Genomic DNA, 24,982 nt, shown 5'->3' on the forward strand with positions numbered 1-24,982 from the left:
TTGGGAAAATTTTTTGATTTATTTTATTATATTTTAATGTTTGCTTAGCTAAATTAAATATAATATCAAGAATTTTAAACGGTCCATATCTACAAGAAACCCATAATGCAATACGAACATTTCAAACTAATTGCTTACAATACTGAAAACCAGCAGAAACAAAAACCAAACAAGTGAGACAGTTTTTTGCGAAGAATAGCATTGGATGCATAAAATTACGCTAGAGATAATATACAAATGCCCTCTGCTGAATCTATTACTTCGTACGATGGGATAATTCAAATCCTGAGCTTCTTCCCAGGCTGTACATCATCATCATCAGCAAAGTGTTTGGCATCCTCAGGCCCCTCTTCTGCCTTCTTCCGAGCAAGGATTTTGTTGATTTTGTGCAGCTCGTTATTGAGCTTCTGATCCTTGTTTTGCTTCCTTGTCTTCCTTCCATCCTGCATCTTCACTCCGAATTGGAAGGCAGCCTTAGGCATGGCTTCCTTCTGCTCATTGTACTTAGCCCATTCCTCTTCTGTCTCAAAATCCCATCGATGAAGACGCCCCTTGGCCTATAATATACACCAATCTATATTAAAAATACATGATAGCATATATTTACTGAACAGAATTTGTTTCTTTCTACAATATCATTGTTGATTGCAGGTTCATGCCTCTTACTGCCCTCTAGCTATTTGACACTACAAATGAAATATATATATATATATATATATATATATATATATATAAATTTCAGCAGATCAGACATAATAATAATATAATGTCGTCAACATGGTTCTATTAGCCCTACATTGAGTAATCGGTTGGCACAAGGTGATGAAGAAGATTACGAGCAATGGAACGTAGAAAACAGGAAATTCTCAGTTTGCTCTATTGGACCTACGAGAAATTATTCTGTGCAAACGTCGAACACCGTCCGGAGACCAATCAGAATGAGCCACGTCGGTACCGCGACTCGGTACCGTGCTCGGTATTGCTAACGTGGCTCATTCTGATTGATCTCCGGATATAAATTTGCGTACGACGTGACGTCTGCACATAATAACTTCTAATGAGTAATCGGTGATATTGCTGATACAACTATAATTTAGAAATAATGAATAATCTTACCCGGCCACCCATGTCCATTTTTGATAAGTCATCTTCATCATCACTATCGACAACCTCACGGTGGTATTCCTGATATCCAGGATAGCACTCAGAGTAACTTTCGGATATAAAATTAGGGTCTTTTTCTCGAGCATCCTTCTCTCTAAGCTGTTGAAGCCTCTGGTCATCACGCTTGAAAACAGAACCCAGGCCTCGGTCCTTATCTTCCTGGGTCATAAAACGAGGATCCTGTGGTAGTAATTGGGCTCCTGCAAGTGCATCATATTCTTGACCATTCTGCTGAAGATAATGTTCAGAATAAGCCAGTTGCTCAGCATACTGATAGTTCTGCCAATCTTCTGGATAATTCGCAGCAACCATTGGAGCCTGCATGACATCATATCCATTCTAGAAAAGGGAAACGTATCAAAACAGTGGCCAATATAATAAAACAAAAATTAAAATGTGAAAAGAAGTAAACCCAAAACTGCCCTAGTTGGGTGATAAAAGGAACCTAAAAAAAAAGTTAAATGTATAAATTAACACCGACAAGTATCACAAGCAATCTACTGAATGTAGGCTTCGTTCGGGACGGCTTTCTTTCTACTTCTTAAATCAGCTTTTTAGAACAAAATTTTTTAATTTTGTATTAGAAAATTTCTTTAAGAAGCAGTAAGAAAGCCGTCTCAAACGAACCCGTGGTTTCAATAGTCATAAATGTAGCAGTGAAAACTAGAACAGTTCATAATAATAAAAAAGAACTATCAATAAAGTAATTTCCAAAAATTTTCAAATGCCAAAGTTAAAGAAAAGAAAATGTAAAAGGATACCCGGCTACTGGCATAGACACACATCAAGTTCCAAATAAGTTTTAACACAATGCGCAGTTGAACACACCATTTGTTGCCAAGCTTGAGCAGGTTCAGAAGGTGGGACAGGACCATATACAGGCTCATTAAAATAAGGTTGCCTCTCCCGGTTCCGCGGGGACTCCTCCATGTCCTCTGACACAGGGCTCTGGCTAGTGTCTTTGCTGGGAATAGTATAGTCAATGCCATCCCCAACAAATATGTCATCCACCTCTACTCTTGCAACAATAGGGGGTTGCTTTTCCTTTGCATCAGCATGGCGAGGAGGAGGGGGAGGAAGGGTTTCCTTTACAGGATGGTGCTTTGAGACCGCACCATTAGATTGGATAGGTTTCTCATCTCCTGCATGTCATTGTCAAGAGAGAATTTTCCCGTTACTACAATTATTTACCTCTAGTATAAAAAACTAAAAATATTGAAATAAATTAAAATAAACTAAATAATAATGGAAAAAAAAATTAAAACTGTACCCCGTGCTCTTTTCATCAAGAGCATATATGATTGGAGAATGTTGATTTCCATATAAACTACGCTCAAAGCAAACTATCTGTTTTTAGACACCAATGGAACTGCAGTTGATTGGTAAATACCAACCGAGTACCCACTTTTTGCCACATCACGATAGATAATTTATAGAGTACTGATAAACGCAGACAATTTATATGAAAAAGAAACGATAAAGTATAAAAAAATTATAGAAAAAAAATATTCGCATTAATGGAAGTGCGGACTCCTCTTAGAAACAGGGCGAAGTTTGCTCTACATTTGGAAGGATCAGAAGGGTGATTTTAAGAATAGACAAATAATACACATGACAGCAAAATATAAATTCTATAATGAATGTGTGTACTTTCATCTCATTTCAATAAGTTGAACAAAGAAGTCGACAGAAAAAAACAAGAAGCATTTTCTCTTCTGCTCTTATCAGTTATAAAAACACAGTTCAAAGGAACAAATAAATCCGAGTCTTTGATTGACTAGGAAATTCTGAGAAGGTTTCTTAAGACGCTTATAGATTTCCTTGATAAGCTTTTCTTACGTCTTCACCAAACTATGAGGAGCATCTTCTAGAAATGAAGCATTGACAAATCAAAAAGGTTTCATCAGTGAATGACCAAACATTTATCATTATTTATTAGATACTTTCTCACAAAGTTTCATCCATAAAAATCTGAAATGTTAAAGGTTTAAGTTTAATATATATATATATATATATATATATATATATATATATTGTAATAATGTTTTATACATGGTGAAAGGAAACTATCGGAATTAAAGCAATTAATAGACATATAAAAGAGATAGCACAGGTCATTTTGGATGATTAGATCCACTACAAAATTTCATGAGACTGGGTTAAGTTTTCTGCCTGATTCACTTGTTGGATTCGGGTCTGATGTATTCTTATCAGCCATGCCAATCCTTATAAATAAAAATAAAATAAAATAAAATGAAACTCACTTTTCCTAAACATAAAGTTGGCAAACACCACCTTTTTCAAAAACAGGTCAGCCCAAGTTTTCCCCATAAAAAAGAAAAAAAGCCAGGCTGAGGAAGAATTGCTGAAGGTGGGGAAAGAAAAAATTAAAATGTTATCAGTAAAAAGTTGATCTAAATAAAATAAATATAATTGGGTAGTAATTTTAAATTTACAAACTAGAAATATTTCACATTTGGTAATTAATTGGCATGTAATTATTACTACATTGATCAATATTTAAAAAAAATGATATTAAACTTTCGTTACCCATGCCCTTAATTTATGTATAAAACTGGATTAAGAGATAAACAGCTAAACAAAATATTGCACAAAGTTATCACCACACAATTTTATCAAACATGATTATAGATTTTCTTATAGCAACTTTTCAACACGCATTTCATAGAGTAACTTTTCAAAAAAAAAATTCTATATGTGCAGCATTACCAATCAGAGCTTTAACAATGACAAAGTGGCATATCTATATTAGTTTCCAAAATCTCCCTATACTTTAGCATTGTTTGGCCAGTTGGCTTAGGTATTCATTAATAAGCCTTGAGATTTAGGGAATCAAATTAGGGATAAAAGTTTTTACCCTTGATAACCTTTTTTTCTATTTAAAATAATTATAAGTGCAGCCTAATATAATGCGTCAAGCCAATTAGCTAATTGTTACTTCCAATGTCTCATAAAGAATAAATTTTGAACACTTCCAAAACCTCACATTCTCAAGTATTTTGGGTTCACATGAGAAACACAGACCTTTCATTTCCTTATCTTTTTTCTTTTTCTTCAGAACCTTCCCTGACGAACCAAGACGGAGATATGACATGATTTTAGAAATTCGCTCAAGGACAGAACTATCCACACTAACAGTAACCATTTCCTGCATAATCATCTCATAAATCAAATTGAGTAAGTTTCTAGCATGAATGTGATACCACGGAATAATGGGAAACATACAAACCTCAGGAACTGGACAGTCAGCTTTACTTCTGTGCAGAGTAGTAGGTATATCATGAAAGTTATCTTCCTGTTATAAAATTACTTCGTTCAAGAAAATTTATAAAATTAAGAAATGAAATATCATCATCACCATCATCATAATAAGTAATACAAGCGCAAAGAGTCAATTTACGGGAAAATAAAACCATAGCATTGCAGATTTAGTAGATATTAATGAAAAGTCGTGAATGAAAAATTAAACCTTGGCAATGGAAACCATAAGAAAGCGAAGGCTGCATATCCTGCAGCCTAAAAATAACTTATTCATATACGATTATATACAATTAAACACCCATAAAAATTCTTTCGGTAAGTTTTTCGCATTTTCTTATGGCTATTGTACAATTCAAGGTTGTTAAAAACAGCGGAGATTTTGCAAGAGCCATGGAGATTGTAGGTAATGAATCTCATGTATTTTTTCAAATTCAGGTACATCTAACTTATTTCTTGCAAATTCTTTTTTCCTGCAACTTCGGTTTAGCTTATATATTTTCTTTTCTTTATGGGACGCTCATCTTTGAACACTAAGTTATAAGTTATAAGGCCGTGAGTGATTCAAAAGCAAGCTAGTATAATACTATAATTCCACTTCCTTCATATTTATCTCGTCAAAGAGGTACTTTTCTTTCTAGCAGGCTCAAAATATTTAAACCCTTTGGTCGACATTTGACACAAGCAATTTAGGCCATACTCATGAGTCCAGGAGAGAAATATGTTCTTCAATTACAGCTTGCAAAGACTACACTTGAGCCTCTGGATACATTTCCAAATGGTACATACAAATCCTCAATTCAATTATGGATTTAGAGCCAAGAGATTGAACGTCAAAATAGCTTCAGACTTAGAAATCCTCCAATGGTTAGCACACTTTCACATTTTTCCTATACTGACAATCTTTCTCCTTTAAACGACCAAACTATAAAAAATTATCAGGATTTACAGTTTCCTGAGCATATTGTCTTTGATACCTACACGGCCCCATACTTCAGATTGGTGAATAATAATCACATTAATGCAGTAATTTAAGCATAAAAAGCAAAGAAAGATGATGGCTTAAAAATGACACTTTTAACCATAGTTGATTGCATAATTGAAATGCACCCAACAAATATTTCATATGAGCACGGCCCATGTGAGTAAACCACTAATATCAACCTATTATATAGGTCTCTTTGAGTAATTGATAAAGTAAAAAACACTTTAAATATTTAGAAAATGTGTAAATATCATGCAAGTCCCTCATATTTGGGTCAAGCTTTACATAGGTCATCGAATAATGACCTAAATAGGCCTGTCAATGAGTCAAATTAAGTCAATAACTATGTCATTCAAACTCAATTATTTATATTCTTGTTGAGCTTGAGCTAATTTGAAAATGACCCGAGTTTTAAAAATTTTTTCAAGTAAGGTCATAATTGAGCCTAAATAACTCTATGTAGGACATATTTGTCAATGACGAATGGAACACAAGGGTGCAAATTCTCACAGAGCCATAGCGCATGATGTCGTACACGTCATTTTAAATATAGTGCACAATGTTTAATAATAATAAATAAATATATGTATTAATATGAAGTATTATTAAATTTAAAGATAAATCATCATCATAATAAAAAACAACCAAAGTGATGTTTAAGTTCAAGTAATCACCACAACCACTCAACATTCAAAATACACTAAAAGCCTTGAGGATGAACTAAAATTATAAAAGTCATAAAAGATAGATTGGGGATGAATTAAGCTACAATACACTAAAAACCTTGCATAAAGTTATATCCATATTTTTGAATATTGATGCATATTATAACATAATTTTAGGATCACAACAAAATAGAATTGAAGCCCCTAAATAGGAATGATTAGCTTCTCCTTCGAAGCTTATCAAACATAAGACATAAGAATCTTGCATGTTTAAATATGATCTAATTTAAAATTTATGAGACATCAGCATCTTTTGATATGTATTATATCTAGAAGATGACTTGCAATACAATAAGAATCTTCGTGAAATCTTGTTGAATTGGAAACCATACCTACATTGGAATGCATTCAATAGCCTTAGTAAAAAATTGAGCAAAAGTCAAAATCCGAATTTGAAATTGAATTTGAGCATTAGATTAATTATGAATCTAAACCTTCATAAGAAATTGAGATTGAAACTAAAACTAAACCTAAAATCATATTTGAAACTACAAAAAGAGTCTTAACTTGATATTAATAGAGACTGAACCTACTCTTGAAAATGAAACTGCTCTTCTAACAAAAATAGAATTCATAGCTGAATGTTATCCTTAACCAACCATGTCTACTAAGATTGATAAACCAATAAAAAAATCAGATGATTTTAATTCATGAAATTTCAAACAAAATTATCACAAGAAGTTAATCTAGGATTCAATTTATTTTTGGATTTTGATTTCTCACTCACAAATTCATAATAAAACATACCAAGAAAGTGAAAATGTGTCAACATTTCAATATTTATTTTTATAATTACTACTTTAGAAGAAATATGAACTCCAAATATCTGGTCAAATCTAAAAATACCCAATTGATTACAATTGTTCTTCAAGTTAAAAATATTGTTCGTCCATATAGGCAACTAATATTTATGTGATTTATTTGCTTTCAAATTTCTTTATAATCTCATCTAAGGGTGTAAGTGAGTCGAGCTAGTTTGAACTCGACTCGATAATAAGTTCACGAGCTGAGCTTATCGAGCCGCAAGCTAGAGTTTGAGCTTAAACTTGAGCTCATCACTTAAACAAGCTCGAGTTCAAGCTTGATAAGACTTGACTCATGAGCTCGCAAGCTGGCTCGAATGATAATTGTGAGATATATATATATATAAAATTGTTATTTTCACTAAATTTGAATGTTTACAAAAAAAAAAAAACATTAGTGACTAAAGCTGCAACCTAATAAAAGCTACAGCAACAATAATCATTAAAGCTTCAAGTTATAGTAGCTTTCCATAAAAAATAATATATAAAAATTTGAGGCCATATTTCCAATGTAAAGAGGCTTCAGCTTTCATTAATTATTCAAATTAACTTTAGTTAAGGTCTTCTTCTTCGTAGAAAAAAAGCGCAACAACAATGCCTTCTTCTCCAGCTGTGAACGAGTCAACGATCGAATCGTTCTTCCTGCATTTTTGTGACGACCTTGTGAGCTAGCTTGCAAGCTCGAGCAAGCCCTCTGAGCTCAAGCTCACGATTTGGCTGACCAACCAAGCTCAAGTTAGGCATGACTCAAGCTCGGCTTGACTTATTTACACCCTTGATCTCATCTTCTCGAAATTGTTTATAGGTCATTAATATTCCTTAGAGTTTATTAATATTTTATTATTTTCATTGCTTTCTTAATATCATTTACATGATTTGTATGCTTTATCTGATTTACAATAATAAGTTGTTTGTCGATACTTGACTATTAGTTGTGAAAATTATAAATTTTTTGTTGATGTGAATACAGGATATGAAATTAAAACTTATTAATAAGATAAAGGTACATTGAAAACTTTCATACTAAATCCTTCAAAAAAAAAATTAACTGCAAGAACGGCAGGGTATACGAAATCATATAATGAATGGGAGAAATATTATATATAACAAATTTAAAAAATTTATAATATTAATTCAATTTTTAATATATATGATTTGACTTTCGTCAATAAACCTGATACCAATCCCCTTGGATTCTTCCTCTTTCCATCTCCTATTTCTGAATTCACATCCATTACTTCACCAGATACTTCTACCTGTCTTAATCATCAAGTTATTCATAATGATGAGATTATGTGCATTATTGATGGTAGATATCAGACGCATCTCATGCATTAACATACTAGGCCTACTTGTAATGAATTAGGGATTATTTTGTAAAAATCACAATAATTATGTCTAGATTTGCTTAACTAATATCAAACGCTCAGCAGAAAAATTTTTCAAGGAGGACAAATTTGATAGAAGTTTGAAGCTATATGCTCGTTGAATAACATATTTTTTTATTTACTGATTAAATAGTCAAGCTAGTTTGATTCAATTCTCACAAAATTTCTCAATTCAATTGCTTTTTATCCCCTATCCCAGCACATGTATGATTTCTCTATTATGTCCAACCATTGATTCGGTAGATTTCTTGTTCTTTTTCCCTTCTAGTTCCATTTTATGCATTGTGGCATGGTGTCTATGTATGTTGGTTTGCGGTTATCTACACTATAATATCAAGTCCATTCCACCTTGTTAAGCCATTGTTTGCTCTATTTTCTACTATTAACGACTTCCTACTGTAGTTGAGATACAAAATCTCCTAATTGTGGTTGTTATTGTTCATTAGATCATTGTTTATAGTATTGTTGAATTGTGATTTGTCTTTGTTGTGAAGTTGCCAACAGTTGGTTGTTTTTCTCATATGTTGTTAGGTTCCTCCATGACTTTCCTACTATAACTAGATGTGGGGATCTATCAACTTCTTTCTATTTGTGATATAGACCCCCCCCACTAAGAAAGGTAGGGGTAGACCTAAAAAGACTTGGTTAGAAAATATTAGGAATGACCTTTCTTTATTAGATTTAAACGAGAATTTGGCTTTTAATAGGACACAATGGAGAAAAAGGATTCATGTAGCCGACCCCACGTAGTGGGATAAAGGCTTGATGTTGTTGTTGTTGTTGTTGTTTGACAATTTTAAGCCAGATTCTGAGATTTTGGGAAACATGCAATTGTTTAGTGAAATTCAGATTCCTCTCAAACGTGTGTTTTTTATGCCAATTCCGCAAATGTGGTGCATGTCTTGACAATAATTTCCAAAGAAACATTCCTTCTACCAATGTGAAGATTGAATCTTCTAATTAGTGACTTCTATCTTTGCCATTTTTCATCTACATGTTTTGTGATTGATTTTACATATGGTTGAGATTTGAACAAATCTACTATAATATGTAATTCTTGGTTGTAGTGCGAAAATTAATCATTATATGACTTTATTTCGATCTCAAATTACTTGCATAATTTTTTACTTAGATGGTCTTTAAATTATCATTTGACGTGAGTTCCAAGTGCTTTCTAGTTTGCATCTTTTTAACTAAATGTTGGCAGGCAACAAATTTCAAAAATTTTGCTTTTTTTTAATGCATCTCATCCTAAGTTTGCATTAGGAAAATCCAATAACCTAAGACACCATGCATCATTTAGCAAATATAATTCACATATTTTGAGCAGCTTTCTGATGCAGATGATAGTTCACTAAGTATTATAGCCAAAGTGAATAGAAGGTTTCAAATCATATTTTTCATGAGATACAAAAATAAGAAAAAAATTATTAGAATTCTCTAATATTCACTAGGCAACAAGCTAGGAGCCACAAATGAGAGTTTTCCATGGATCTCTTCATCACCTATCAGATGGATGGGTCTACTTTGTCTCATGTTACCTTAAATTATTTTTTTAATTTTTATATTTTAATCCAGCAATTCATTATAATTTCCCTGTATGTGCTCATTTTATTATCTGGGAATAACACAATAGTTGCCTTAAAAAATCATAGAATCCAATGATTGGCAAGGGAATAAAAAGAACAAAATATTTAACACAACAACTTGATAATCAGATGATAATCTGAAAAAATAAAAAAGATAAAAAATATCGTTACCATATTATAAATAAAAGTCATCCTGCCTGGAAGGAACATCTCATTGGCTTTGATTATGGTTTGTGGCTTCACAATCCACTGGTACACTGACTGTATCAAGACTGCTATTTAGGAAACATAAATGAATTTCGAAAAGAAAATAAAGTAAACTTATAAAGGATTATTCACCTTGGCAGTCGCTGTGCGAAAAATGACTGGCTGATCATCCTTAGTTACCCTGTTAAATCAGATATAATATCAAAAACTTATTTAAAACGAATTACACTTAGATTTTACGGAGTGCTTAGTAGTCATAAGATGCATACCAAACTCATATGAAAGATAATTTTAGGATTTAGGGTTATCACAATTGGGATCTTAATCCCTTGAATTAGAATTTTTAAGCACTTCCATGAAAAGATGTAGAAGAGAAAACGCTAGGAAATGTTATTTGTATCCTTGAATGTCCGGCTTAGAATCTCAAGAATAGGGGAGATTTAGGAGAAAAATTAATCTATAGGATAAATTCTCCATTAAAACAAAGCCAAATGCACTTTATCAATAATGAGTTTCCTTTTCCATTTTTACAAGTACTTAAGATTCCATGAAATCCATTTGTTATCCAACTAGGCCCAAAAGAGGTTACTACAAAAAAAGTGACTTTAGCAGGGGAAACATCAACAAATACAAACGGCAGTGAAACATGAGAGAGTTTTGACAAAAGTTAAATGTTAAACTCAAAAAAATGGACAGTCAACCACAAATGCTTAGCTTTTGGTATAATTGCTCGGGTATAAAAAAAAAGTGGGACAATGCACCCTAAAGAAAGAAATTTATGTTTGAGGGAAATATGGTTGAAGTAAAAAATTATACTTTAAACAGGGGAGCTAAAAACACCTACCAAAAATATATTGAATAAAACATCATATGCATTTTTTTAACATATATTACTAAAAGAATAAGGAGAATTTGCTGTTTCTTTCATTCCAACATTTGTGTAGTTTTGGAACTAGCTAATGGCTGGTGTAATTTATAGCCTTTTGATTGCTAAATAAGAAATAAACGGAGATATGAATTTGATAGAAAATACTTGAAGATCTCATATGAAAACCTATCAATCTTGAAAAAACATAGGGAAATATCCACAAAACTCCGAGAAAAAAACAAAAAACAACAATTTATTGCAATAATTAGAGATAACAGAAGGAAAATACCAAGATACAATTGATCTTCAATCCGACTATCTCTCCCAATCCCTAGACGTAGCTAGAGCCAAAGAATGACAAGCCCCAAGAACACCAAAATCAGCCACAAATTTTCAGATACCCTAACCCTAATACAAACTCCTACTTAAAGAAAACACAAAAATAACACTTAAAAATAAAAAAAAAATAAAATAATAAAAAATAATACAAAAGAACTAAACAACCCTCAAACAATTAGCCTTAAGTAATGGACCCCATCCCGAGGAGGGCAGAATTTGAAGCCTATGGACCAGCAGGCTTGCACCTGTTGTATTGTAGGAGCCAGCCCACAAGTTGGTCGGTTGGACTGATCCAAGGTGGACCGGTCCAAGCGTATTAAAATTCATATGCTAAATAAGAAAAAATATGTCACAGATCCATGTGGTTGAACATGAAATGGGGAGCATCATGAATCCACATATTCATGTGTTAATTAAGGGAAAATATGTGCCATTGATCCATGTGTTAACATGAAAAGAGTGTCATGGATTGCACAAACAAGGAAAAAGTTTTGGATAGCATAATTTTTAAATTTTTATAATTAGTATTTCTCCTTTATGATTGTATGGTTTTCATTTATGTTCTAAGTAGTTGTGTGTATAAATATCCACTGAAGGAATAAACAACTTAAGCTTTCTAACCACTTATTTTCTATAAGATAAAAATTATAATCCTCCTACCAACATTTATCTTTTCTCTATTTCAATCTTATTCTCCTCGTCATATTTGATTTTTTTTTTGTACTTCCTTTCCAAAAAGTCGACAATCATAAATGGTTAAAATCAAACTAATCTTACCAAAGAAGAGTTTCATGGGCCACAAACTTCATCTCGTTGAAAGAAAAAAATTGTGTAAGGTAATTTTTGCTTGTGAAGATTTCTGAAAGGAAATGAAAAAAATCCACCATATTGTTGATCCACCCACCGCCAAATCTAAAAGACACAATTTTGCACTCTGGGATGAAGTAGACTCGACGATTAAGTTATAATTATGGAACACCAAAATGCCCGAAATCAGTGAATCATATACATTCCTAACAATTGCAAAAGAAGTTTAGAAAGTTATCAAACATACTCACTAAAAAGTTGAAGCACTTCCTTACCATGGAAAAATAATTAGGCAAATTAGATAAATGGACGGCCATACCTACTTAATGACCACTTATCATACTTCACTTCATTCTAAATAAAGACATCAGCTAGGACTATCATTATAGACTATGGCATCCCTCTCTTAAAACCCAACAATTTATCCTTCTCTTTTTATAAATATTAATAATGAAAACTTTCATTGTGAGACTAATGCAATGACTAAACATTATAGAGTTCTCTTTCCAAAAAGTGAATCCAAATGCTCAACTTCTTTTAATGTCAATATATTGTGATATTCAGGAACTTTCAAAAACCCCTACTAGTTATAGGGCTAAAGGATTTGTTACATTTATTGATAATTACACTTGGAAGATACGGGCATATATTATCAAACAAAAATCTATTATTATATTCTTTCAATCTTTATCGCTATGATAAAAATGAATTTGGTTTTCGCATAAAGAAAATTATGAATAATAATGCTCGAGATATTTTTAATCATACTTTATTTTATGTCTTTAATAAAAATTATTATATTTGTCAATCATATCCTATAATGGAGCGACCAAAAAAAAATGGGCACCTTTTGAAGTTTAACAGGACTATTACTCTTCCAAAATCAAGTTCCTAAAGGATTTTAGGGAGGATTTTAACCTCTGCATCTTAAATTAATAGAATACCCTCAAGATTGATTGATTTAAAAAATTGTCATCATTCCAAAAATTTGAGTACCATAGGCACTTGCTAAATTTCAAATCCTATACTAAATATCTACTACTATACGCTAAACACTTAACTTCTAATGACTAGCCTTAATCAAAAGTTCTCTCTCATTATTGAGATGGTTAATTAACCATGGGGCTTATGCCTATGAGAGATCTTGATCCAGATCATAAAATCATTGTGAAATGAGGGTGAAATCTCTAGGTAGTTTCTTATCTTAAACTTGATCTACCTTCCAAAATTTTGACCTAGAAACTACCAAACTCTCCAAGCAAATACGGCGCAAATTTTCAAAGCCCACAATCATATCCAAGCAGGGTTATGTCATTAGCTCATTTGGATGGAAAATAGACATAAACAAAAAGGGTAAAAAAAATAGAGTTGTAAGCTCTTAAATTAACTTTAATGTTGGGACTTTAGGTTGACAATTAAGTTATGAGAAAATTTAGTTGTTACCAAATAGCTCAAACATACGAAGTTTTAAATAAATACATGTAAATAAACAGAACCAAATTGAAGGCTATAATGAACAGACAAATTGGATAACAGACACAAAAGAAAAATCAAATGCAAATAAATGTTCAGGTAACAAAAAAACAAAAATCTTTTCAAGACCATTAAAAAAAAGCCTGAACTATTCAAGAAAATCAAGATAGAAGATCAGTTTTAGCCTCTCACCTCGAATTTCCATCATTTCCATCTTCATCATCTGCTTCCTTGTCCATTTCACTCCTAACCTTGTTAAGTAAAGCATAATCCAAACCTTTGACCAGATGAGTGTGTTCAATGTCTCCTGTAAAAGTGCAAAATAAAAGATATTGTGTGGGCATCATAAGTACCATTTTTAACCACAAAAAAACCCAATATATGATGAACACGTGTAAAACAAACTTCAAGTTTAAGATATTGGCTTCCGTTTTAAAGCAATACTCACAAAAGTTAACATTTTTTATGAAGCTCAATACCCTAAATTCTCTAGATATTTAAGAAAATTCAAAATTGATTCTAAAAATTATAGAATTTCTACTGGTTCCACAATTTTCTAAAACATTTTGATCAATTTGCAACTCCAAGTCCTCTCTAGAAAGGGCAAGTGATGCAGACAACTAAATAGAAAAACCAAAACAAAGAACACAATGGCTAGTAGAACTTTTCTCAATTCAATATTTAGCAAGCCAACACCAAACAAACGGAAGTTAGACAAAAAAACGAAAATAAAATAAAAATAAAACAAACTACCCTCAGAACAACCAACTAGAGGTCACCTCACATGCATCGAATTAGTAGGTAAAATAAGAAGTGCTCAAAGTCATGCAAACCAATGGTCCACCACAGCTACTTTGGGCCAACGTCCAACACACAAACTCCGGCAAATGCTACCAAACCGGCCAACCAACACCTTTAAAAGCTTTGAGAAAAAAGATACAAGTGGCGTGGAAACTTGTGGAGAGAAGTAGGTAAGAAGCCCAAGACGAAATCAAAGAGAGGAGAAGAGAAGTGGAAATAGCTCGCAAGCTTTCCAAGAAGAAAACCCTCAGGTTTAAGTAGTTTTCACTCACCAAAATCAGCTCTAAAATACCACAAAATAACCTATATTAATAGGTGAAGAGAGGGAGCCAAACAGCCCAAACAGCCGCCAACCAAACCAATCAGAAAAGGGGAGGCAAGGCTAACATGCAATCGGCTGGAGTAGCTCACGAAGAGGCACGCGGGAACAGGAGCAGCCAGCGAAGGAACAGGAGCCATGGAGGGGAAAGCATCGGGACAGGCAGAGGAAAATACAAGGGAAATGAATCTGGACAGCATTAATGAGCTGAAAAGGCATCATAACTCAGTAGCCATCATTACAAGGCAGCAAAACCCAAAACAACCAAGCCCAAACCAAGGAACCAAGTCAGCCCAAAAGCCATGGCACCAAAGAAACTAGCACACCAAAGGCAATGCATGTCAAAGAGCACAACCTACACATGACCATAGGTTGCCTTCCATCATAGGATAGAAAAAAAAAAGCACATAAAATTAAAATTACAATATAAAAAATGAAATTTGCATGCATCAGCAAGTCAATCCATAAGGAGAAATAAAGGATTTTTTACTGCCTTGCTTACTATTAGGATTTTTTTATTTTCCTATAAAATCCCATATTTTAAGATTTTATTAGCAATTTTTTAAGGGTTCTTTCTTATTTTCTAGCTCTTTCGAATTTAAATCGTTTAACAGACATTTCTTGAATCTTTAGAAATAGAAGTTAAGTTGCACTCTGAAGCATTATGTTTAGATTGAACAAAAAAATTTATTTCTCTAACCATAAAATCTCCTCTCCTTCCTCAAATACCAGCCTGCTTCTATCCCTCTTTCCATTTTTTATTTCTTGGTAAAGCAGAGCTGCCAGCTTCTCTCTCTCTAAGTTTTCCTATCAGGGAAGGCCGGCCAAAGCAGGATTTTGCATTTTGTGCTGAATAGCCATTGGCTACAGCATATCAGGGAATAAACCAAGTGCTCGCTGCTGCTTTGATCTCTGTTTTGCTAGAATCAGCGAAATCCCTCATTGTTAAGGGATAAAATCAGCGATTGCCAAAGGCAGGCAGCAAACAAACAAGGAAAAAAAAGCCAGAAGCATTGATTAGAGGAGGAGACTATGGAGATAGTTTTTAAAGGGGCGAGAACTTCATTAAAGTACCATTCTTTCAATTTGGTCTGCCATATGTGTGTTAATCTCCATTGCATAAACTCCAGTCATTCCAATCAGGCATTTTATCAAATATATTGATCCACTTGGTGGATTACCAAGGAATTTTCACAAAGCAATGTGAGATCTCTCGATTACAACATTGGATAGTTAGTTTGGAAAGAGCAAATCCCATAATTCTACAATGTAAGCAGATGACACGCTCTTACATAGTAAAATACCCAAGAATTTTCTCTGAATCACTAGAAAATTTGTGCACACCAACCCTATACAAGGAGGCTAGTAATCCGCAAAGGAATTCCAACCTAATTCTAAATGACCAACTTTCAAATCTACAAGTTCATGAATTAAAATAATTGACGATATGCCAACTTGCGATCTTCCCTTGGCAGGGTAAAAATTTCAAAAGAAAAGTCACTGAAACAACTATCAAATAAATTACCATCAAAAACTCGTCATCAATTATGGAAAGAATGAATGTGTTATTTCCATGGAATCATCTTACAATCAAAATCAATTATCTGTATTTTTTTCCTCAAACGCATCATCTAAACTTAAAACAATATATTAGATCACCTTTTCACTATATTTAAATTAGTTTGCCAACCTCTTGCTAGATCACTTCTTCATTTACATTCATGTTGATGTCAACTGACACTTGAAACTTGCCCAGTTATGCAAATAGTTGTTTTAATTGCAGATCAACTGTACATATAGATAAGGGAACCAAGATTCCCAACAAATGGCATAAAGAAAATAAATTGCACAAGCCGCAAGTTAAAATGTTTAAGGGGTTGTTTAGTTGGCTAAAAAATGAATGCATTGCAAAAGGAATATTTTGAAGTTGTTTGGATGAGTGTAAAGTAATTAAGATTATTATTTTTTTTATTTGAAGTAAAATAAATGTAGTGTAAAGTTTAAAGATAGTGGTGACCAGCGGGTGACTGTGGTGGTGGCCAGAGGGTAGCGGTAGTGGTGGCCAGCATCGTGCGGCGGGTGGTAGCAGACGGGGGCGGCGGTGTCCGGTGGCCAGCAGGTAGATGACAGTGGCCGGCAGCGATCAAGGGAGCTTGCTTGCAGTGTAAACCATTCTCGCTCAAAACTGGGCAAGTTTGGTTTTCCTCAAAAATAAATTAGAATGGTTTACACTACATCTACTTTACTTTGTATTCCTTTTTCATCTAACCAAACACCAAAATTTTCAAAATCCATCCATTTGGAATACTCTACACCTTCATGTAATACAACCAAACAGCCCAGCCCCTAAAGGAATCAATAAAACAACTTTTTCTTAGCCAATAGCTAAAAGAAATTGAGAAGTTGGTAAATAGAAATATCATACAATTCATACAAAGCATCCATTATCATATTCAAATTATAATCCATTTTATCCCATCCAATTAAGGCATGCTTCATGAATCCTTATTTTGCGTCAATTCATGTTGAATGATATCCAAGTTGATAAGCATATTTGATAGGAAATACTTGAGTCCACAAGTAACCCTAAGGTAATACTAGAGTTTGCAAGCAATCCCAAGCAAAATGGATGAGCAAACAGCAGGATTTCTGCTGTTTACAGCAGAAATCTGCACCAAACCAGAGGAAAACGGATGGAAAAACTGAGAGAAAACCAAACAAAAGCTTGTATTTCACTAGTAGATGAATAAAACAGCAAAGATACAATTGATCCTCAATTCGAGAGGAGGATCGATCTCTCCCAAATCTCTAGATGCCGCTAAAGCCCAAAGAAACCTAAATCTAAGAGATCTCAAATTTCAGCCAAATTCAAGATCCCCAAACCCTAGGAAAACCAACTATTTAATGCATACAAATCAAAAGGAAATCCCTAAACAGTCCCTATATTCAAATTCCCCTCTTAATCTCCCCAAAAAACCTTCCTATTAGGCTCCCGCAATGCTAACGGCTCGCACGGCCTCCGCCCAGGCGAAAAAATTAGCGTGTTTCGCGTCTGGGCCGGTCCCGCGTGGACCGGCTGGACCGATCCACTGGACCGGTCTAACAATATTCTTCATAGATCATTTTAAATAATTTCTATCTATGTTATTCTAAGTATATTCCTTCTCCTTCATAATCCCTTAATACTAATTTTATCTATTCATCCAATTGGTGCCCTTTTCATCCTTCATCGTATATGATACAACACACTAAGATTATTTTCAATTGCCCCATCTTAAAACAGATGTCACTCCAATTATTCCACTAACATATAATCAATCATTAATTTATTACGCATTCATCTAAAAATTCTCTTCTTCTTTTTTTTTTTCATGCTCAACTTAGATATCAATAATATTTTTATTGTCCAACATTTGAATCCATAAATCATTGACCTGATTATGGTTTAACAAAATTTACCTTCAAGTCTCCATGATCCCCTTATCACATAATGCTCTAATAAAGTTCTATATTTTAAATATTTAGCCTTAATCCTAAAAATCATATTCATATTTATATCTCCATCCTTCCCTATAATGGATCCAAAATACTTAAAACTATCGCACCTAGATATTATTTTATCTTTTAATAATTTTTATTGACCATTATTAATATCACACTCATTAAAACATAAAAATTCATGATGAGACCAATAAAAAATATAAGCTGCAAATCCTTAATAAATTGTAGATAACATTACGATGTATGAAATTTCCAAACGTAAGAAGCAAAATGTACAATATTGTGGTGCCTCAACCTACAGTGCCTGCTATTTACATTTCAGATAATAATAGCACTGCATTTTCCACTTAAATGCCTTGCCAGCATAAAGCATTTAATTATTGAACTATTTGCTTCAATGTTAAATCTCCATTATAGCACCTGAGAAGCCTGTTCGAATTAAGTTATATCCAACTTAACACAGTGAATCAATGACAAATAAAACACAAGATATAGCATGTTCCATCAGCAAAGTACCAAATCATACAACATATCAAGAATTCATTAAATAAAGGAGTTATCCATCAAATGCACACTTCACAGAACTAAACAAGAGATCATATGTACAAACCTCCAAGATACTTGCTATTCTCAATAGATATCTTATGTGCATCAGCAATTCTGCAAATAAGAATCAGCAACAACTAACAGATAAGACTCTTTTTAAAGATGTGGATGAATCTGCAAAACCAAAAGTGAATCTTGTCATTAAACTTTTGGTTTAAACTTGAAAGATGATATTGACCTTAAATCAACTGTCCCAGGAGGACCAACTGCATGAAATGAACCCAGCTCTGTGGGCTCATAATCAGGATTCTGATCTTCTCTGCGTTCCTTAGCACGATCACGATATTTTGGTGCTTCAGGTGGTTCTTGCTTCTCCTCTCTGTTAAACAAAGGAAAAAAATTTTGTGCATATTGGATACATAACAAAAAGACAATCAACAACGAAATTTAAATGGGCTAGAAGGCTAGAAGCTAAAGAATACAGGCAGATGAAAGAAAATTTGAACTGAGCAACATATGCTGATCAATGCACATTTTGTAATAGGCAAGGGTTACTGGTGGACATTGAGTCAACATAATGTGATCCAGATCTTCCATTGTTCAGATTAAAGTCATGTTACAGGCAACGGAGAAAAATAAAGCTAGGGTAGCTTTTGCCTAACCATGGTGGTGATGATGATGATTAATGGGTAACTAGTGCCCAACAAAACATGTATGAGAAATATTTAAGCATGAAACAGTTGCTAAGAAATTTTTTATGAAAAAATGATGCATTTACATGAATGGGACCATGACACATCAAAATATCTAGTAAAAATCTTTCAATTAAATTTTATTTATCTTGCCAACAATTAAGTTTAAAAAAACGTACAATGAAGTTACAGATAAAGGCAAAGATCAAAGTTGGCACCTTGTTCTGGTAACAAAATGCCTACTCATGTCTGTAAACATATAAAGCATGAACGTGGTACAACATGGATAGAGTACAATGCACCCAAAAAATAAGAAAATAGCAACCAAGAAGAGATGATTATTTTAATATTAAACATGACATGCATTAAAATATATCTAATACCAATACTTATCGTTAAAGCCATACGTCAAAATGAAACTCAAACTCTATGAGAATATATCACCATAGTATCATTATTTTCAAGACTTCAATAATAAAATGACCAGAAATTCAGTTGCATATAACAAATAACAAAAAAGATAGGCAGCATGCTATACTATCACTTTAAATTGCAGGCATACTTCAACAACAACATCAAGCCTTTATACCACTAAGTGGGGTTAGCTACATGAATATTTTTTCTCTATTGTGCCCTGTTAATAGTCAAATTTTCATTTAAATCAAATAAAGAAACGTCATTTCTAATATTTTCTAACCAAATCTTTTTAGGTATACCTCTACCTTTCTTAACATAAGCCAAATCTAATACAACTACTTTCCTAACCGGGTCATCGAAAGGCCGACGTTTCATGTGAGCAAACCACCTAAGGCGACTCCCTTTAATCTCATCGTCCACTGGAGCTACTTCCAACCTTTTCACATATATGCTCATTTCGTACCCTGACTCTAAGCGTAAAGCCACTCATCCACCTGAGCATCCTCATCTCTGCCAACACTTAACTCAATATTGTGCTTCTCTTTTAATGGCCAACATTCTCCTCATCTCTGCCAACACTTAGCTCAATATTACGCTTCTCTTTTAATGGCCAACATTCTGCCCCATAAAGCATTGTAGATCTCACCACAATCTTATAGAATTTTCCCTTAAATTTGAGAGGGCCTTTTCTATCACACAACAAAACCCGATGAATTCCTCCACTTCAACCATCCAACTTGAATTCTACTAATCCCATCTATTTCACCATCACTCTGAACAATAGACCCAAGATATCTAAAATGTGTACTCTTATTGACTTGATCGCCCAAAGTCATAATCCCCACACTAGATCTATTACTATCAAAATTACACCATATAATCAGTTTAGATCTACTCAAATGAAAACCTTTAGACTCTAAGGTTGACCTCCATAATTCAAGTTTACCTTCAACCCCCTCTCTAGTCCTATCAACAAGAAGAATATCATCAGCAAAAAGCATACACCAGGGTACACCTTGCAAATGTCTAGTGAGAAAATCCATGATTAAAGCAAAAAGATATGAACTTAAGGCTGATCCTTGATGTAATCCAATTGAAATAGGAAAATACTTGGTCAAACCACCTTATGTTTGAACACAAGTAATAGCTACCGCATGCATATCCTTAATGACATGAATATAAGCATTATTAACCACTTTCATTTCAAAAACTCTCCACGACACTTCTCTAGAAACTTTATCATATGCTTTCTCCAAATCAATAAATATCATATGTAGATGCTCCTTATTCTCTCTATACTTTTAGATCAAACCTCTCAATAAATGTATAGCTTCCATAGTAGACCTACCCGACATGAATCCAATTTGATTTTGAGAAAAAATTAGCATCACGTCGCAACCTATGCTCCATAACTCTCTCCCATAATTTTAAAGTATGACACAATAACTTAATTCCTCTATAATTCACACAATCTTGTGCATCATCTTTATTCTTAAAATAGGAATCAACACACTCATTCTCCACTAATCTGGCATCTTTTTAGCCTTAAAAATAATATTAAAAAGTTTAGTTAAGCCAAGAAATTTCTTCATCTCCTAAGCATTTCCACACCTCTATTGGATTATCATCAGGTCCAACAACTTTTCCACACTTCATTTTCTTTAAAGCCTCTCTAACTTCGATTTTACTAATACGCCGATAGAAATAAAAATCTTTATTGTTATTTAAGGTGCTAAGGTCACTAAAGTCAATCCTATTCTTACAATTTTCATTGAAAAGTTTAACAAAATATATCATCCACCTTTGTTGAATATCCTCTTATAAAAAAAAGTATTTTTTAATCTGCATCTTTAATGCATTTCACTTGAACTAAATCCTTATTACTCTTATCTCTTTATTTGGCTAACTTATACATATATCTTTCACCAACCTTAGTATCTAATCTATTACATAAATTATTAAAAGCTACAATCCCTACATTACATATTACTTTCTTAAACTCCATACATGCATCTTTATATATTTCTCAATTATCAGAATTTTTGCATATAAACTAATTTTTATAATAAATCTTCTTATTGTTTATTTTTTCTTGCACATTTTGATTCCACCATCAACTATTTTTACTATTATGAGTTTTTCCCTTTGATACTTCAAGCACATCTTTTACAATATTCTTAATATCATTAGCTACCTTTTCCCACATAACATTGTTTTCTCATGCACAGACAAAATTTTAAGATCTAAAATCTTACTCTCAAAATATTTTTGTTAATATTCTTTAAATACCCTCATATAATCCTAGAACAATATTTTACTTTATTTTTTATTTTCTGCCCCTTCATTTTAAAGTCCAAAAATAATAAGTGTGTTGGGTACATAAACTTTCACTCAGAATAACTTTAAAATTTTTGCAATCGAAATAATATATTTTTTATAAGAAAATAAAATTAGGCTAGAATTAAAGATGACTTGTAGATAAAGGGGTTTCAATTATGTCATTGAGTTTAAAAGAAGTGCTCAGGGCGTGTACTGAATTTGTTGTTAGTTTATCTTAGCCTTGTTTAAACAATCTTCATTTAATGAAAAACATGAAAAAAAAAATTGTAAAAACTTATCAAACATTTCAAACCACATCCAAAGCATGACGTATTTCCAAAGAAGTGGATGTAGCTTCTGGAAGAGCCTAACTTTAAAAGTGTAATTCCAAACCAAACAAAAGGTGGCAAAAAGATAATAAAACATATGCAATGGTGTAGATCACCAACGTATAGTCCATCTACTCTATTTAAGGCATGCTTTAAGAGTCCTATTATGATATACTCATCCATATTAAGAATTGTATTTGGTGTTAAACTATAGCTTATGCTAAACTTTTGGCCAAGTTACCTTCCCCAACCCCTTTTCTATCATATTCCTTCCACTTTAGTTCTTTAAATAACCTTACCCAACCCCTTTCTTCCTTCATATTCCTACTACATTAGTGCTTTCTTTCAGACCTATCGATGCATTAATTGCTCTTCATCATATATACCATTACATACCTATCAACCACTAAGTGCTTGCCCACAACCCCTCAAAGTCACTTTTAATTGTGTAAATCTTTATTGAATTCACCATATTGATCATGGCAACATCATTTATGAGAAAGACAAGCATTTTCACAAAAATAAAAATAAAAAGTGCATTGTATAGTTTGCTCACTCCATTCACATTGTCGCAATGCCCAGGCATGAATCTTCACCTTAGGCTTAAAGCCAAGCCTTTAGTTCCAGTACATATTCTTTTCTTAATGCACAATAAATACCTCTCTATTTAACCAGCCAAATTTAACTACAAAAGTTATCCTCATCTATACCTCAATCTATAGTAGAATGGAACCAAGATAGCTAAAGCTATTGCACTTTTATTTCAATTGATCCTCCATCATCATTAATTAATGTTTATTATTTCAACTTCCTCTAAAAAATGTGTGTTACTCAACCTTTGTTCTACAACTACTAATGTTAGATCTCCTATATTTAAAATGTGTCCTTTGTTATAACTTTTTACGTATTACAAAAATAACCTAACCTATTTGCATTTAATTCAATGCAAATTTAAATAATAGAGAACTCTAAAAATGGAACTCAATATTATAAAAACAAAAACTAATGATATAGTGTGCAATCTTTTGGGATAATGTAAATGAAAGTGAACAAAAAACATAATTAAAGATCAAATAATACTTGAATTTGATAAGTTTGAATATTACAAATCTATGAAGAACAAAACATTGGGATTGTAAATTAAGTAATAACTAAAACAGAATTTAATATGTTATATTAGGATGAAAAAGAACTCGGTGCCTCATTGTTTTATTGTGAAAAGAGAATATCGTGGAAACTACATAGCTCTGTTCTAATTAAATTTTAAAAGAAATAAGATCAAATATTATGCATTAATTACATGTAAAATAAACAATCATAGCATTAATATGAAAATTTGGGCAAATCATAAAAAAAGGAGCACACATTACGAAAACTACAAATTGTTGGACAAGGCTAATGGATGATGATGTCAATGATATTGGAAAAACAAGAAATTAACAGTGTGTAGTGAGTAAAGATTACAAAAATGTCATGTTAGCATCTGATAAAGAATAAGACATAATCAAAAGGCCCATATGACCTGGGCATTTACGCCGGCCAGAAGATGAAAAATCTCAAAGTAGGTGCATAAGATTAAAGTGAAAGGACTGGCTAAAAAGATGGATGGACTTACGTTAATATTGTAAAAAAATTGTTCAAGAAAATAAAGTAGCTATGCATAATATTTGACCAAAGAAGCTGACTTCCAATATTTCGGATGATAAATATAGCATTGTTGCAGTTAGAGAAACAATAGCGTGGAGTGCGACGCCCATAAAATTTTTAAGCCAACATAATGACATTGCTGCTGTTAGTGACAAGCATAAGGACTAGAGTGAAAATGAAGCGGAGGCAGGGTTTATGACTTACTTCTTTCGTGAAACTTTTTCCTTGTAATGCTTTTTGGAAGACATAGTTGAATATCACTGACATAACAGACAAATCAAGTCAGCTCAGGGCAGATAAATCTTTTCAGTGCTTTCTAAGAAAGAACAGCAGATTAATAGATGGGCTCTTTTACATTTTTAAATTGGAAAACACGTTTGAAATATAGGTTGAATTCAGCATAACTATAAACTGTTTATCCATCTATGTGTTATTATTTCGGAAATAACTCACAACTGGTAAGGGTTGTTTCTGATTAGGATTTAATCTAAATCCTGCCAAATAGCAAAAATGACAGCTTTAACTTCTACAGAGTATTAAATCCCGTTTCTCCCCCGTTTTGCCTTAAATCCCGGATTTAGTAAATCTGCAAGTCTCTCACGAACTCTTCTTCTCCTTCACACTCCCGCACAGGCCGCTGGTACCGTCGATGCCTTCTCCAGCTAACTCCCGCCGCGACTTCCTCGCCCCTTACTTTTTCTGCCAACGAGGGTATCGGGAATCACGTTTCTTTTGGCCGTCGAGGGTTTCGTGAATTTGGGGACGAGTGGAATACGGAGAAGAG

The 24,982-nt window shown here is 33.1% G+C and overlaps 1 protein-coding gene across 1 annotated transcript; it reads right to left on the reverse strand.

Moving 5' to 3' along the window:
* LOC110099033 (suppressor of mec-8 and unc-52 protein homolog 2) lies at positions 1–24,982 on the reverse strand. Its single transcript, XM_020826047.2, has 12 exons — positions 24,652–24,982; positions 24,403–24,458; positions 19,033–19,173; positions 18,859–18,908; positions 13,820–13,934; positions 10,273–10,321; positions 10,105–10,194; positions 4,415–4,480; positions 4,210–4,333; positions 1,993–2,306; positions 1,117–1,503; positions 1–557 (listed from the first exon to the last, which is right to left on the reverse strand). The coding sequence occupies exons 2-12, from the start codon at positions 24,444–24,446 to the stop codon at positions 279–281; spliced, it is 1,659 nt and encodes a 552-aa protein (XP_020681706.1). The 5' UTR covers positions 24,447–24,458; positions 24,652–24,982; the 3' UTR covers positions 1–278.

The sequence above is a fragment of the Dendrobium catenatum genome, unplaced genomic scaffold (genome assembly GCF_001605985.2).
Source record: "Dendrobium catenatum unplaced genomic scaffold, ASM160598v2 fragScaff_scaffold_1632, whole genome shotgun sequence".
Classification (NCBI taxonomy): Eukaryota; Viridiplantae; Streptophyta; class Magnoliopsida; order Asparagales; family Orchidaceae; genus Dendrobium; species Dendrobium catenatum.